This window comes from Eleutherodactylus coqui, chromosome 3, assembly GCF_035609145.1.
Source record: "Eleutherodactylus coqui strain aEleCoq1 chromosome 3, aEleCoq1.hap1, whole genome shotgun sequence".
NCBI classification, from domain to species: domain Eukaryota; kingdom Metazoa; phylum Chordata; class Amphibia; order Anura; family Eleutherodactylidae; genus Eleutherodactylus; species Eleutherodactylus coqui.
In genome coordinates this window covers 308,192,485-308,207,060 of record NC_089839.1, presented here as the reverse complement: position 1 = coordinate 308,207,060, position 14,576 = coordinate 308,192,485, and the positions used below count along the sequence as shown (strand labels likewise).

The following is a 14,576-nucleotide window of genomic DNA, read 5'->3' as shown; positions in this document are numbered from 1 at the left end:
TGCTACGCCAGGGGTCGCCAGCGATCATCAGGTCCAATAGAGGAAATGGCACTGCTGCTTACCCCCTTCACAACATATAGTGGAAAGGAGAAGACAGAAGCCGTTAGACACAGCATGTCTTCTCCTCGAGCTCCTTGGCCGACAGACGAGCGTCCGACCTGCTCCCGGCAGATTGCAGGAACTTTAAACTTGCGCCATATATTTACGATGGCGTGGGATTAAAGCCCAGGATAAGTGCGGTATATGTACGATGATTGGTCCTTATCGGGTTATATGAGAATAGGGGCGGAGCTATTATAAGTGATGTAAGCAGTGGCGGATTATAGACGGCACATCAATATATATACAACGGCTGAGTCCACAGAACCGCACCCCCCAACTCCTGGCAGTCCGTAAACTACAACTCCCATCATTTATACAACACGAGCTGTGGGGGCCGTACGCTGCCGAGACCCCTTTACCCATTCAGTGTTCTAGAGTGACGCCACAAGGTTCTCTCTACCGTCTGCAGTAATCAGTTCCCCCAAGGAGGGAGCGGCAGAAGCAGAAGTGAAACCAGGAAATAATCTGTGTTAACTCAGCAGTTTTGGATGAAGATAGCAACATAATATACTGAAAAGGGAACTACAAGATCTGCGCTGAAGCTCGGGACTTGGGTTTTAAAATTTGTTTACAAGTAATCTGTAAAAAAACAAAAACTTCTGTGTCCCCATGGCAACACCTCCTGTCGCTGTGCCTTATAGGAATCACTCAGAACTCTGTTTTAGTTTTCTTACTTGTGCTTAAGAAATTCCGGTTGGTTGGCGACCAACTTCAATAAGACCCAATTGTACAACAGGGAGTGGCCAGGACAGCGGAGCAGGAAGGGTTTTCATGGGGTCAAAGGCAGATAAACTATTGTAATAGAGCGCCTAGAAGGGTCCTTTCACAAGGGCCGATCTAATGATTGCTGCTGGTTTGTTGAATGATCATTTGTGCGATGGATTGTCCCCCATACAGAATCATCGCTGTCGGCGGCACATCCCGTCCAGCAGAGACGCCCTGCTGCGCATTTTTTTTCAGCTGCACAAAAAACGCAGCCTGATGGACAAGTATTTGCTCGTTTCACGCACCAATTGCGGTTTCTGCTTGCAGATGGAAAAAAAAATTGCAGCATGCTCCATTTTACTGCGGTTTCTGCAGACAGCTTCCATTGTAGTCAATGCAAACCGTCTGATTCGCGGCCCATGCACAACTGATGCTGCAGATGGGGCACAGATTCCACGGGAAAAGGAGTCTGAAAATAAAAATCTGCGCTGCGCATGTACGCCAACGCGTCGGCCGGCACTGCCACACAGATCCGCAGTACAGAACCGCAAGACACGGCGGGTATGCAGGGTCGCCATGCGGAATCCGTGCGAGTCGGTGGACATGAGGCCTTATATTATTATACAGTACAACACACACTGCCAAGTTTTGTCACAAAGAAGCGGACTGCATGAGAAAACGGATCGCATGCACCGCGTACACTGGAGGGTTTTTTCGTAGTTTTTTTTTTTTTTAAAGAATTGGGCTTATTTCAGGATTTTTTTTGTGGAAGTAAAAAATATACGTAACATATAGAGAAAAAAAAAATCCACCCAACACGCGGACCAAACATGGAGGCCACACAGCGCCGCACACCTATTAAAAAAATAAGTCATTTTTAGCAGACTAAAGACGCATCTTTAGTTCAAAACCGCAAGATTAAATTCCGCAGCAGAAAATCTCCCCGACGCAGAGTTAAGGACGCCTCGCCGAATTGTTGTTGCGAATTTCTGACATACCGATATAAGACGCTTTCATACAGCTGAGAAAAATCGCGCAAGATGTGTGTGTTGCAAGATGCCCGAATAGGAACCCATCACGGTGCGGGGAAAAAAGAAATCGCGGCACGTCCCATCTTTGGGCGTTCCCTTGCATCGCATACGATTTTCAGTGGGGCTGGCGAAGCATCGCACGGCGTTATAGGGGCACACGAGTGCGACGCCAGGCTTCCCACTGAAAACAATAGGAAACACTCCGCGCTCTTCTGAAGTAATATGAGGCGGTTTTTACACAGAAACGCCTTGTATCCGCGGTGACACCACGCGTTGGCGAGCGCGACAGCAGGCCGGGTATCATGGCCCAATATCGCAGTCGCTCGTGTGAAATTACCCTAATGACACAATTAAAGTCCGTAGAAAAAAAACGCAATAAATTCCACAAGGCGTGCCGCAGTTAATAATGCAACAAAATCTGCAGTAATTGGCTAAAGCCGCGTCTGCACTGCGTCCTGCGGACAGTCTTGTCGTGTGCGAAGGGTCCCCAACAACGCACATTTCCCGTTTCCCCCCAATCTCAGCACACAGAGGTTACAGATTACACTGCAGTCACCTCATAGCGGCCGCCATACGAACAGCGTGTGCGACTCGCTGCCACAGCTTTGCCTTGTTAATTACACTACATCTCCGTGGAGGATGAAATAAAGTCTTTTCATATAACGAGGGCATGAAGGACCCGAAACATCGTCCAATCACTAGGAACAGAGGGGCTCATTTAGTAAGACGGTCCTCGTTGTCCACGGCAACCAATCACAGCTCTGCTTTCACTTTACCTCAGCGGTGTGGAGATGAACGCTGCACTCTGCCGGTTACCCACAGCAGCCAATCACAGCGCAGCTTTCATTTCTTTAACTGCTCTGGTAAAATGAAAGCTGCGCTCTGATTGGTTGCTAGGGGCAACAAGGACCGTCTTACTGTTAGACAGGCTTGTTAAAAGAGGCCCGAAGTGCCACCACAATCAGATATTACAGCTGTTCCCCCCGATGTGACTCCCCATAACTCCCGTTTAATAACACTCAGATACAGAAATTTGATACCAATGAAAACAAACTCCAAAATGTTCTTTTAGTAGACCAGTTAGACGTCCTTGTTGCCCCTAGCAACCAATCACAGCACAGCGTTCATTTCTGAAGCTGCTAAGATGAAAGCTGCGCTGTGATTGGTTATTTCCTATACTGCTGAGGTAAAACGAAGGCTGTGCTGTGATTGGTTGCTAGGGGCAACAAGGCCCGTCTTACTGTTAGACCGTTTTGCTAAATGAAGCCCAAAAAGTTTCATTCTGCCACCATCACTGGGGGGATATGAGACAAAATGGCTGCCGATAAAGAAGGAAGAGCGTTTTGTGTCCTTGATTTTCACATCTATCAGTCTTCTTCAAACAAAGTTTGGTGAAGCTCCGCCCAGCGGGCGCACAATTCGTAAGCGGTACTCCGGTTTTAAGGAAAAAGGTTCCATCTGTGATCGAAAACTCATCCGGCCGTCTACCGTAAGTGTGGAAACAGCGTCGCGTCCGTGCTCAAATGCGGTCCTCAGAACCCCACCGTCGGAGCGAGCAGAGAATTGGACGTCCCGCCGCCGACCGTGTGAAAGATTCTGCGCAAACATCTGCAACGCTATCCTGCTGATTGAATGTTATCAGCTCCGCAACCGGACGACAAAGCGCGGCGATGGTCTTTCTGCGAGAGTCTGCGCACTATAATGGAAGGCGATGGTTTCATGGAGTCTTTACTGTTTAGTGATGAAGCCGCCTTCCAGCTTTCCCGCCAGCCCCCCCCCCCCCCCCCCCCCACTATCACAATGAAGTCAGAAGCGAGCGGCCACCAAACAGATAGATCGGCCGTGCAGGTGGCGACAATAGTAACTTGTTCCTCGGCCTCCATGTGTCCCGGACCCTATGCCTTGTGATTACTTCGGCCCCTTACCGCCCACCATGATCTGTGGCTTCCCAGAAGCCATTGCATCCATTAATCCTGATCCGCTACAACGTGTACGGCATGCGACTACAGGCTCCATGTGTGTCTGGTGACAGAGAGGGTCACATTATACACCTCTGAGGGGAACACATTACTGATGTTGTGCAGCAAAACGTTTTACATTTCTGTTTCCACTGATGTCACATTTCGGTATCAGAGTGTCAGTAAACGGGATTATAGGCTTATCGTTAAGGTGGCTTACACAGAAGAGGATGGCTGCTCGGTATAACATGTGTTGGCCTTTTTAGGCAGCCGCTGCTTTCAAAGTAAGGGAAAAATAGACCCAAAGTAAAAAAAAATACACCCTAGTCTGCCAAAGACCCGATCTGCCATATTGGAACACTCCGGCCAACCGCAGCTGAAATGGCAAGTGTGTGGCGGGAGGAAACCGTGGCAATCACTTGTCGCACTGGTCACACTCATCTCTGATAACCTGAAGGGACCTTTCACATCGGACAGAAGTCTCTGCAGGACGCAGATGCAGATTTTGTTAATTAGTACGGATTTTGTCGCGTTTTTAACTGCGGAACATCTTTTTGCCTTTTTTTTCCTGCAGATGTTTGAAATCTGCAACAACAATTCCGCAGGAAGTCCCTAATCTCACAGCGGAAAGCTTCTCTGCTGCAGAACTTATCTTGTGTTTTGAGATGAAGATGTCTCATGCGGCGCAGAAACGCAGTCCCAAGCGTCCGTTCACAACCTGAAGGTTGTGAGTTCAATCCCCGTGTGGTTCAGGTAGCCGACTCAGCCTTCCATCATCGGTAAAATTAGTACCCAACTTAAATAAATTACCTGAACCCCTGCAGAATAAGTTGGCGCTGTACAAATAACAAGACTTATTTATTTATATGTGTGGATTTCAACAGGTGCGGCATTCAAGCTGCAGCAGCGTCCGCGTAGGATAATTCCGTCCCGTGTGAAAGATCCCTAAAAGTAGTAATACTCACCTGTCTCTGATGTTCCCGTTTTTTGGGTGGCCGATCTCCTGCTGGATTCTAACTCTGGGTGCACACCCCGACACCGGATTATGTGACCGCTGCAGAAGAGCCAGTGATTGGATGCAGCGGTTACACTGCTGTCTGGATGTCAAGAACAGGAGCAGGCGACCATTACTTCCTTAGTGTTACTCCACCACTCTGGACCTGTTCCCTCCTAAATAAACCGAACTCTACAAAATGGAAAATTACCGGAGAGCATTTTTTCCGTTTTTTTTTTTTTTTGTCAGAACCATCAAACAAATCATTACAAATAACGAACAACATGCTTTAAGTTCCTCTCCGTTTTTTCAGCAGTTTACCATGCTTGGCTCCCCCCCCCCCCCTTCCCGTATTCTCATGTCCTTTCTGCGCGCTCAGAAATAAAACCAGGTATGAAAACGGAAAAGAAAATATAAAAAATTATTTGCTCTCCTCTGTTTTTGATTACATTGAAAGAAAAAAAAAAAAAAATCAGCTTTTGTCCCGTTTTTGCAACTCGCTCTGCGCTTTTCTTCCAGTGTAAAAAACGGAATGGAGACAGAAAATTGGGAAAAGGATTGAAGGTCTTCAGTTCCATTCGATTCTAAAACTAAACATGTTTTCTTTCCATTTTGCTGCTGACGGAACAGCCAGGCGGAAAGCAAACCCTCTGCTGTGAAGCGGCCCGGACGTTACATTAGGGAGTCGCTACTTTTGCAGTTTCCCACAAGTATACTTTTATATAAAGCTGCTTTAAGCGGCGCAGTGGGTGGAATACTCCCTTTCTACAAATGTCTTCTACAGCGCACGATTGTCATAGAACATCTACTGCTTCCGGTGCGGTCCGACGTCTGTGGGTTCAATTTCCGCAGCGGTCGTCCCGCAGGATTGGATTTTTTGTGATTGTCAGGTGGCGGTAACTTACGAGAAACAAGATGACCGCGTTCACGCACATTTGGCTGAGCTATTGCAATATGGTGATAATTGGCCGTTTGTCAAAGTCACCATGAAGCCCTATCCTTACCGGCTCCGTATCCAGCCTATCCGCGGTAATGGCGGCCGCTGATCCAATTACTCAATAATTCATAATAATGGTGGGCTGCTGATGCCAAGAGCGATAGGCACTTGTATCACATATGGGACGAGCACTAATATATATATATATATAAAGTCGTCCGCCATTCATCTGGGATCCGCACATATTACATATTTCTATCCCTAAGCTTCATTTCCCGTATATCCAATAATTCATTTTTATCTTACTCAGTGTGAGCAATAGGGGGCGCTGTTTAGTATTATAAATCTAGAAGGTTCATAATTAAAAAAAATAAAATTAAAAACCGCTAATCTCATAGCTATTTCCAGGCACATAGTAATCCCAATCCGACATCAGGCAGGAAGTCACGTGACCTTGCGACGGCGGACGTTCTGTACACAATAGGATTTTTCCATGCGGGAGTCACTTACTAACAAAGTTCTCAGATTCTTCTGAGTATCACGAAATACAATAAATCTTCCTATGGGATGCGGGAAAGTCTGCACAGGTCCGCGTGTCCATTCCCAGCTCACGCATCCTCTGCTTTAGGTTAGCGGACAGGATGTCACATGACAGACCGCGTCTTACGGGGAGCTGCTCTTCAGGTGCTGCGTCTGCAGCGGCTTCACGTGATATTCGTAGATTTTCAGCGCCGGGCCCAGTTTTAGTGAAAGTCCAGTTAAAACATCGTTTCTGGTCATGAGCAGCAGAGATTTACCATCGATTTCCTGATATGGAGGCAGAAAGAGAGAAATAACGCCAAAATACGAGGTCGATACAATGTAATACATTCCATCATCTCTGCGGGTCTAATAATGGTTCTCCTTGTTGAGAGCGTCACGTTGGCATAGGGAGTCTTCTATAGACCTTGCAATGCTCCCTGGGAAAAAGGTATACAAACAGGGAATGGAAAAGTAGCTCTACAGCGCCACCTATTAGAAAGTAGTTTCCTTATAAATCGATGTCTGACTTTCTAACATGACTGAAGATATAAGTCAAGCCAGAGTCTTCTCCATCTGCAAAGAGGAGTTTCCCGCTCATCATCCATTTGAAGTAGGTCTCACACAACTGGATTTCTACTGCGGAATCGCACGGTCAGCGTCCGCACAGAGGATTCGCAGCAAATGGCATGCATTGAATGGCATGTTAAAAAAAAAAAAAACAACCACAAGAACAAAAAAAGTATTTTTTCTTCACACTCGCGGAAACGAATTGCATATTCCACGAACAGAAGAAAAATAAATAAATAAATAAAAAAAAAAAAAATCGCAGCATGCTCTACTATTTTGCTGCGGACTTCATGTGGACGGCCCCCATTGAAGTCAATGGAGGCTGTACAACCCACAGCCTATCTGCAATTGACATTGCAGGTAGGCAATGACGCAGGTTCCCACAACCTAGCGACAGCGCAGGAAATACAAATATATTTTTTTTTAAACTCTGTACTACGCATGTTCGGTGGCGAGTGTCCGCAGTCATCCGCAGTACAGAAACTGCAGATATGCAGGATCGCCGGCCGGGGTCACATTCGGATTCTGCTGCGAGATATCGCATGCGGAATCCGGATCGTTCGGGTGACCGCGGCCTATAGATAAGACGCTGACTTACAGGGAAGCCACCTTCCAATAGGTGGCGCTGTGACAGGGTTTTTCCCATTTCCTATCTGCATTGTTATTTGAAAGACACTGTTGGCGTTAGACATAAAACAAGGGCGCCATCTAGAGGTAACATAGCGTTATAGCAGGATACAATTCCAAATAATTATTTATTCTGGGCACATACTAACATTTTCAACTCTTTAAGGGCCGAGGACATATTTGTCCCCTAGTTTTAAACTACCCACAAGTTTGACTGAATCTTTTTCAATCCTGAAAGGGTTAAAGTCCAACGTACATCACAAGAAATCATTTTGTTATAGATTCACTGTTCCCGGTCAAGATACTTTCATTTATTTTCTATGCCTCACGACCCTCCGCCTGAAAAATATCTCCACCCCTCTGACATCTTGTCCGCCCCTGTCCGTAGCCTCCAACATCTGTCTGAGAGCAATGCATGATGGGAGGGCGGGAGCCCTGCGCTGTATTGATCATATGCAGTTCAGAGTGCCGGAAGGTCCGGTCTGCTGCAGCCGGCTTTGTCTGGCACTCTGTGAGGAAGGTAGGTGCTAATAAGTTGCAGAACCCACGAGCTGTGGGCGGAGCTACAGCGATGGCTGGTAAACAAGCTCTATGCATGCTGGGAGTTGTGGGCAAGACTGTTGCATGTAAACACAGCAGCAGATTGATGGCCGTACGGGATGAAGAAGAGATAAAAGGTCCCGGTTGCCGCCAGTTAGCTGCGCCTCCTTGAGTTCAGCATTTTCAGAATTTCCAGTTTGCGCCCAGAAAACCCCTTTAACCCCTTGAGTGGCACACCCGGAAATTTTCTGGGACGAGCTCCACTGCCCATAGTGATATAGCCCAGAAGATTTCCGGGCTATGTTTCACTATGGGAGCTGCAGAACACAATGTCACAAGCTGTGACAGTGTGCTCTGCCTGCACAGACCCACACAGAGCAGTGCAGGACTTTGAAAAACAGAAGCAGGAAGATATTGCCGATCTGCTGGCAATCTCCCGCTTCTATTTTCAAAGTCCTGCACTGCTTTGTTTACAGGTTGCCATAGAGACCATTGGCCTGACAGAAGCCAGCCAATAGTGTCTATGGAAGGAAGAGCTGGTGCTTGGCTGTCAGAGGATAGCCAGGCACCAGTTCTTACATAGCAGAGAATGGAGAAAACCTCCGATCTCTGCTGTGTTAACCCTTTACATGCCGTGGTCTATGCGACTGCAGCATGTAAATAAAATAACAAAACAAAATTATACATGTGGTATCCCTGCATTGTAATAACCCAGAGGAAGAAGTTAGTACATTTAACCCCTTAATGACGCGGCCCTCCCCCCCCCCCCTTTTTTTTTTCCTCCCCACGTTTAAAAAAAAAAAAAATCATCGACGTCGCTGTATGAGGACTTGCTTTTTGCAGGACGAGTTGTATTTTTCAGTGGTGATATTTAATGTACCATATAATGTACTGAAAAACGTTTACAAATTTCTAAGTGGAGTAAAATGAAAAAAAATACGACATTCTGCCATCTTTCAGTGCGTCTTGTTTCTACGGCGCACAAACTGCAACAAAAACGACATGATAACTTTATTCTATGGGTCGGTACGATTACTACAATACCAAACTTGTATAGTTTTTTTTTGCTGTAGTACTTGTATTTTTTTTCAAAGACATTTAATTTTTTTCAATTATTCTCTGCTGCATCTTCTGCGCGCAATAACTTTTTTATTTTTCCATCGATGTACTTGAGCAAAGGCTCATTTTTTGCGGGATGTCCTGTAGTTTACGTTAGTACTAATTTAGAAAATATACATACGACTTTTTGATTACTGTTTATTGCATTTTTTCTGGGAGGCAGGGTGACTAAAAAAGAGCATTTCTGGCGTTCTTTATTTTTTTTTTTTCGGACTACGTTTACCCTACGGGGTAAATAATGCACTACTTTGATAGATCGGACTTTTACAGACGCGGCGATACCAAATATGTATTTTTCTTTTATGATTTAGATTTTTTTTATTATAGATATGGCAAAAGGAGGGCGATCTAAACTTTTATTACTTTTTTTTTTTAAGTGTGAAAAAGTTGCGAAAAAGAAAAAACCTCTTACAATTTGGTATTGCCATAATCGTACCGGCCTGTAGAATTACTTTAATACATTATTTATACTGCTCAGAGAATGCGGGGAAAAATAAAAATAAAAAACATGCAGAATTACAGATTTTGTTAATCTTGCCACTAGAAAAAATAATAAGCGATAATAAGGAATAAAAAGCAATCAAAATTTTACATGTTCCAAAAAATGAGATAAATGAAGACTGGAGTTCATCCCGCAAAAAACACGGCCTTCTAGAGCGCTGGCAATGGGAAAAAAAATAATACGGCTCTTGGAATGTGAAGACACAAAAGCAAACCTTTAAGAAAAAAAATGTTTTAAATGTACAAAAATAGCAAAACATAAAAACTGTATAAACTCGGTATCGCCGGGATCATGTGACTCAGAGAATAACGTCATCACATGATTTATTCTGCACGCCGTAAACGTGAAATCCAAAAAACAAACAGCAGAATTTCTTTTTTTTCCCCCAATCTCCCTACAATTTTTTTTTTACAAAAGTTATGCAATACATTATATATACCCAAAAATGATGTCATCAAAAAGTACAACTTGTCCCGCCAAAAACAAGCCCTCATACGGCCGGGTCAATGGGGAAATGAAGAAGTTATGGCTCTTGGAACGCGACTGCAAAATTAGCTGAAATTAAATGATTGGCCCATTTAAAGAACCTGCCCTGGTGGGTCCGACAGGGGGGTAAGAAACCCACCACTGAAGGGGTTAAAGAACCTGCCTTGGTGGGTCCGACAGGGGGGTAAATGATCATTTACTTACTGTGATTTATAGATATTTATATATGGTCTCTGTTCTGCAGACTTTTCCCCCTTTCTCCCCAAAATGAACGTTACGGGTGGAAGGGGTTCTCGCCAAACGCGAGCCACAGACTGAAACAATGTAGAAACCATCTTGTAACCTCAGGGGTACAAACACAGGGAACAGACGGGATTCTTCACGCAGCCGCAGGTTCTCCTTTAGCGCTCTTATCGTACCTGATCTTTAAAGGCGACCGCTTGTTCTTCAAATCCGGCTGCTTTAAAGTAATTAACGACATCATCGATTGCCCAGTGTGCCGGATCCGGGGGTCGGCCGTTCTCTATGGAGCTGGAGGACACAATAAGAACATAAGACCCTTACAGTAACTCCAAGACTGAACAGAAATATAGAATTATTAACCCGTTCATGCCCCAGGGTGTACATATATACGTCCCAGCGTACGGGGTTCATATGGAGCGGGATCGGGAGACAATCCTACTCCATACATGGGGGGTGCCGTCTCTCTTTGACAGCTGACACCAGCCCACAACAGCCGTGATCGCAGCTGTGAGCCTTTTAAATGCCATAACCGGTATTCGAAGGTTGCCCTGCGATGAGATTACAAGGTGCCATTCGGTTGGCATGGCTGATTGCCTATCAAAACATGTATTTGGGAGAATACAGTATAATGCAATCCTATGGCATCTCAATATACCGCAGGAGAGGCGTAACCTGAAGCTCCCGGGCCCCACAGCAAAACCTGTAATGGGGCCCCCAACTATAATGCATTATTCAGAGTACTGGGCTCCCTATATGCAGAAGAGAGGCCTTATGGGCCCCCTAAGGCTCCTGGGCTCGGGTGCAACCGCACCCCCTATAGTTATGCCCCTGTACTGCAGGAGTGATCAGACAATTGCAAGTTCTAGTCCCTACCCTCAAAAAAAGGAAAAATGAGTAGTAAAAAAATAAATAGTTCTATTAATTGTTAGAATAAAAGTTTTTCTAAATTCCTGTACTCATAATTAAAAAAATAAATAAACAACAAAAAACAATTACCGCCTCCTACATAAAATCCTGCAATGTGAACGTTGCCTGCAAAAAAATAAAATGCACAAGTGCCAGAAATGCACTTCTTGGGTGACCATCTACAAAAAGTCATCAAAAAGTTATATCAACTCCAAAATGGCACCAATACCAACTACACGAAAAATGAGCCGCGCACAACTGTGTCGGAATACAAAAAACTACTCAAGATGGTCAGAAGGCGGCGGCCGAAAATGGAAAGATTTATCGTTGTAGCTGCGCTGACCCACAGAGTTAGGTTAGTGCGCCATTTTTGTCACAGTATGTGCGCCGTAGAAACAATATTTTTTTTACATTTCACTCCACTATGAAATGTGTAAATGTTTTTCAGTACATTTAATACGACCGCTCCAACGTCCCGCTGACACCCTGCAGGCCACATGGACACCAGACTGATCGTGGGTGTTGTCGGATCCGCTGGGGAGGTCCTTCTCCCCCACTTCTCCATTGCATCGGGCTTTATACCTCTCACCGCTCATGTGGCAGACAATGGCAGAAGTTACCTTTTGGAGTCGGTGGAGCCATTCTCTCTGCCCTCCGCCTCCTCCGCGTCCGGGACGGCCATTTCTTTGGTTTCTATAACTGTTGAAGAAAACAGAATGCAAGATTACTGGGATGCAGAGACTCTGGGATCTACAGGATCACCGCTGGTATGGAGGCCCTCACACCGGGGCTGCTCTAACCAGACTGTTAGAGGGTGTTGGGGCCAGTGGATGTGTGAGGGCACACAAGGTGACCGGGCTCAGGACGCCCCCTACAGACCACTAGTAGAGAGGAGCGTCTCATCAGACTGTTAGGAGGTGTTGGGACCAGTGGATGAGGGCACACAAGGTGACTGGGCTCAGGACGCCCCCTACAGACCACCAGTAGAGAGGAGCGTCTGACCAGACTGTTAGGAGGTGTTGGGACCAGTGGATGTGTGAGGGCACACAAGGTGACCGGGCTCAGGACGCCCCCTACAGACCACCAGTAGAGAGGAGCGTCTCATCAGACTGTTAGGGGGTGTTGGGACTAGTGCATGGGGGCACACAAGGTGACCGGGCTCAGGACGCCCCCTACAGACCACCAGTAGAGAGGAGCATCTGATCGTCCAACAAGCACCAGCAGCTCCAACAGTTACGTTGTTCGCCATCCACAGACAGGGGGCGCCATTGTTACACCCCTGTGTGTCGGAACCATTTCCAGGCGCTCAAGGACATTTGTCCTCATGGCCCCCTCAGTCTTCCCACACGGGCGAGCGCGATATTGGGTGGAGAAACTAGACCTGACATCGCGCTCGCCAGCAGGCGCTCTCACGCCAGACACTGCCTCCCATCACTTCTGTCAAGCAGCGATCCTCCGGTTCGTCTTTCTGCCGCATTAGAGGATTGGCAATTATTTCCTGTTGTTCTCAAGGGAAGCCCCACATCGCACTGTACAGTGCCCACTACCTGCTATACACTGCCCACCACACTGTATAGTGCCCACTACCTGCTATACACTCCCCACCACACAGTATAGTGCCCACTACCTGCTATACACTCCCCACCACACAGTATAGTGCCCACTACCTGCTATACACTGCCCACCACACTGTACAGTGCCCACTACCTGCTATACACTCCCCACCACACAGTATAGTGCCCACTACCTGCTATACACTCCCCACCACACAGTATAGTGCCCACTACCTGCTATACACTGCCCACCACACTGTATAGTGCCCACTACCTGCTATACACTGCCCACCACTGTATAGTGCCCACTACCTGCCATACACTGCCCACCACTGTATAGTGCCCACTGCCTGCTGTACACTCCCCACCACTGTACAGTGCCCACTGCCTGCTGTACACTCCCCACCACTGTACAGTGCCCACTGCCTGCTGTACACTCCCCACCACTGTACAGTGCCCACTACCTGCTATACACTCCCCACCACTGTACAGTGCCCACTGCCTGCTGTACACTCCCCACCACTGTACAGTGCCCACTACCTGCTATACACTCCCCACCACTGTACAGTGCCCACTACCTGCTATACACTCCCCACCACTGTACAGTGCCCACTACCTGCTTTACACTCCCCACCACTGTACAGTGCCCACTACCTGCTATACACTCCACCACACAGTATAGTGCCCCCTGCCGGATCTACACTGCCCACCACGCTGTATAGTGCCCACTGCCTACTGTACACTGCCCACCACACAGTATAGTGCCCCCTGTCGGATCTACACTGCCCATCACACTGTACAGTGCCCACTACCTGCTATACACTGCCCACCACTGTACAGTGCCCACTACCTGCTATACACTGCCCACCACTGTACAGTGCCCACTACCTGCTATACACTGCCCATCACACTGTATAGTGCCCACTACCTGCTATACACTGCCCATCACACTGTATAGTGCCCACTACCTGCTGTACATTGCCCACCACTGTACAGTGCCCACTACCTGCTATACACTCCCCACCACTGTACAGTGCCCACTACCTGCTATACACTGCCCATCACACTGTATAGTGCCCCCTGCCGGATCTACACTGCCCACCACTGTATAGTGCCCACTGCCTACTGTACACTGCCCACCACACTGTACAGTGCCTACTACCTGCTATACACTCCCCACCACTGTATAGTGTCTGCTATATACTGTACACTGCCTCCCACACTGTATACTACCCTCCACACTGTATACTCCCTGCTATATACTGCCCACCACACTGTACACTACCTGCTGTACACTGCCTCCCATACTGTGTACTGTGTACAGTCTGCTGCCTGCTGTACACTGCCACCACGCTGTATACACCCCCTCCAGTCTGTGCACCATACTGTATACTGCCTGCTGTACACTGACCCTCCCCACTGTATACCGCCTGCTATATACTGCCCCCCACTCACCTCTCTTCATCCCTGCCGTCAGCCGCGGCTTCCTCCCTCACATTCACACTCCAGATAGAAGCCGCAGTCCGACCAATCAGAAGCCGCGGCCGCCAGAGAGGATGCTGGGAGATGTAGTTTTCTCCCCGCGAAGGGCTGTGTTACACAGAAGGCGTTATATAACAGCAGGACTACAGCGCCCCCAGCCGGCTGCCAGAGGCTACGGACGGTTACAGATCCCCTTAGTGTCCGGGCATGCTGGGAGTTGTAGTCCCCTAACAGCTGCAGAGCCCCCAGGTTACAGATCAGTATACTGCCGGCATGCTGGGAGTTGTAGTCCCATAACAGCT

At 47.3% G+C, this 14,576-nt stretch overlaps 1 protein-coding gene across 1 annotated transcript; it reads right to left on the bottom strand.

The window, feature by feature from the left end:
- Window positions 1-5,134: 5,134 nt before the first annotated feature.
- Window positions 5,135-14,341, bottom strand: SAMD13 (sterile alpha motif domain containing 13). Its single transcript, XM_066597851.1, has 4 exons — window positions 14,248-14,341; window positions 11,860-11,938; window positions 10,510-10,621; window positions 5,135-6,534 (listed from the first exon to the last, which is right to left on the bottom strand). The coding sequence occupies exons 1-4, from the start codon at window positions 14,255-14,257 to the stop codon at window positions 6,391-6,393; spliced, it is 345 nt and encodes a 114-aa protein (XP_066453948.1). The 5' UTR covers window positions 14,258-14,341; the 3' UTR covers window positions 5,135-6,390.
- Window positions 14,342-14,576: the final 235 nt, after the last annotated feature.

What these genes read in the sequence shown, in the direction of transcription:
- SAMD13 (XM_066597851.1), bottom strand. An exon ending in GGCTCCACCGACTCCAAAAG is followed by an intron (nt 10,622 to 11,859) that starts GTAACTTCTGCC and finishes TGTGTCCTCCAG; the next exon opens with CTCCATAGAGAACGGCCGAC. An exon ending in CGGTCGCCTTTAAAGATCAG is followed by an intron (nt 6,535 to 10,509) that starts GTACGATAAGAG and finishes CCTCCATATCAG; the next exon opens with GAAATCGATGGTAAATCTCT.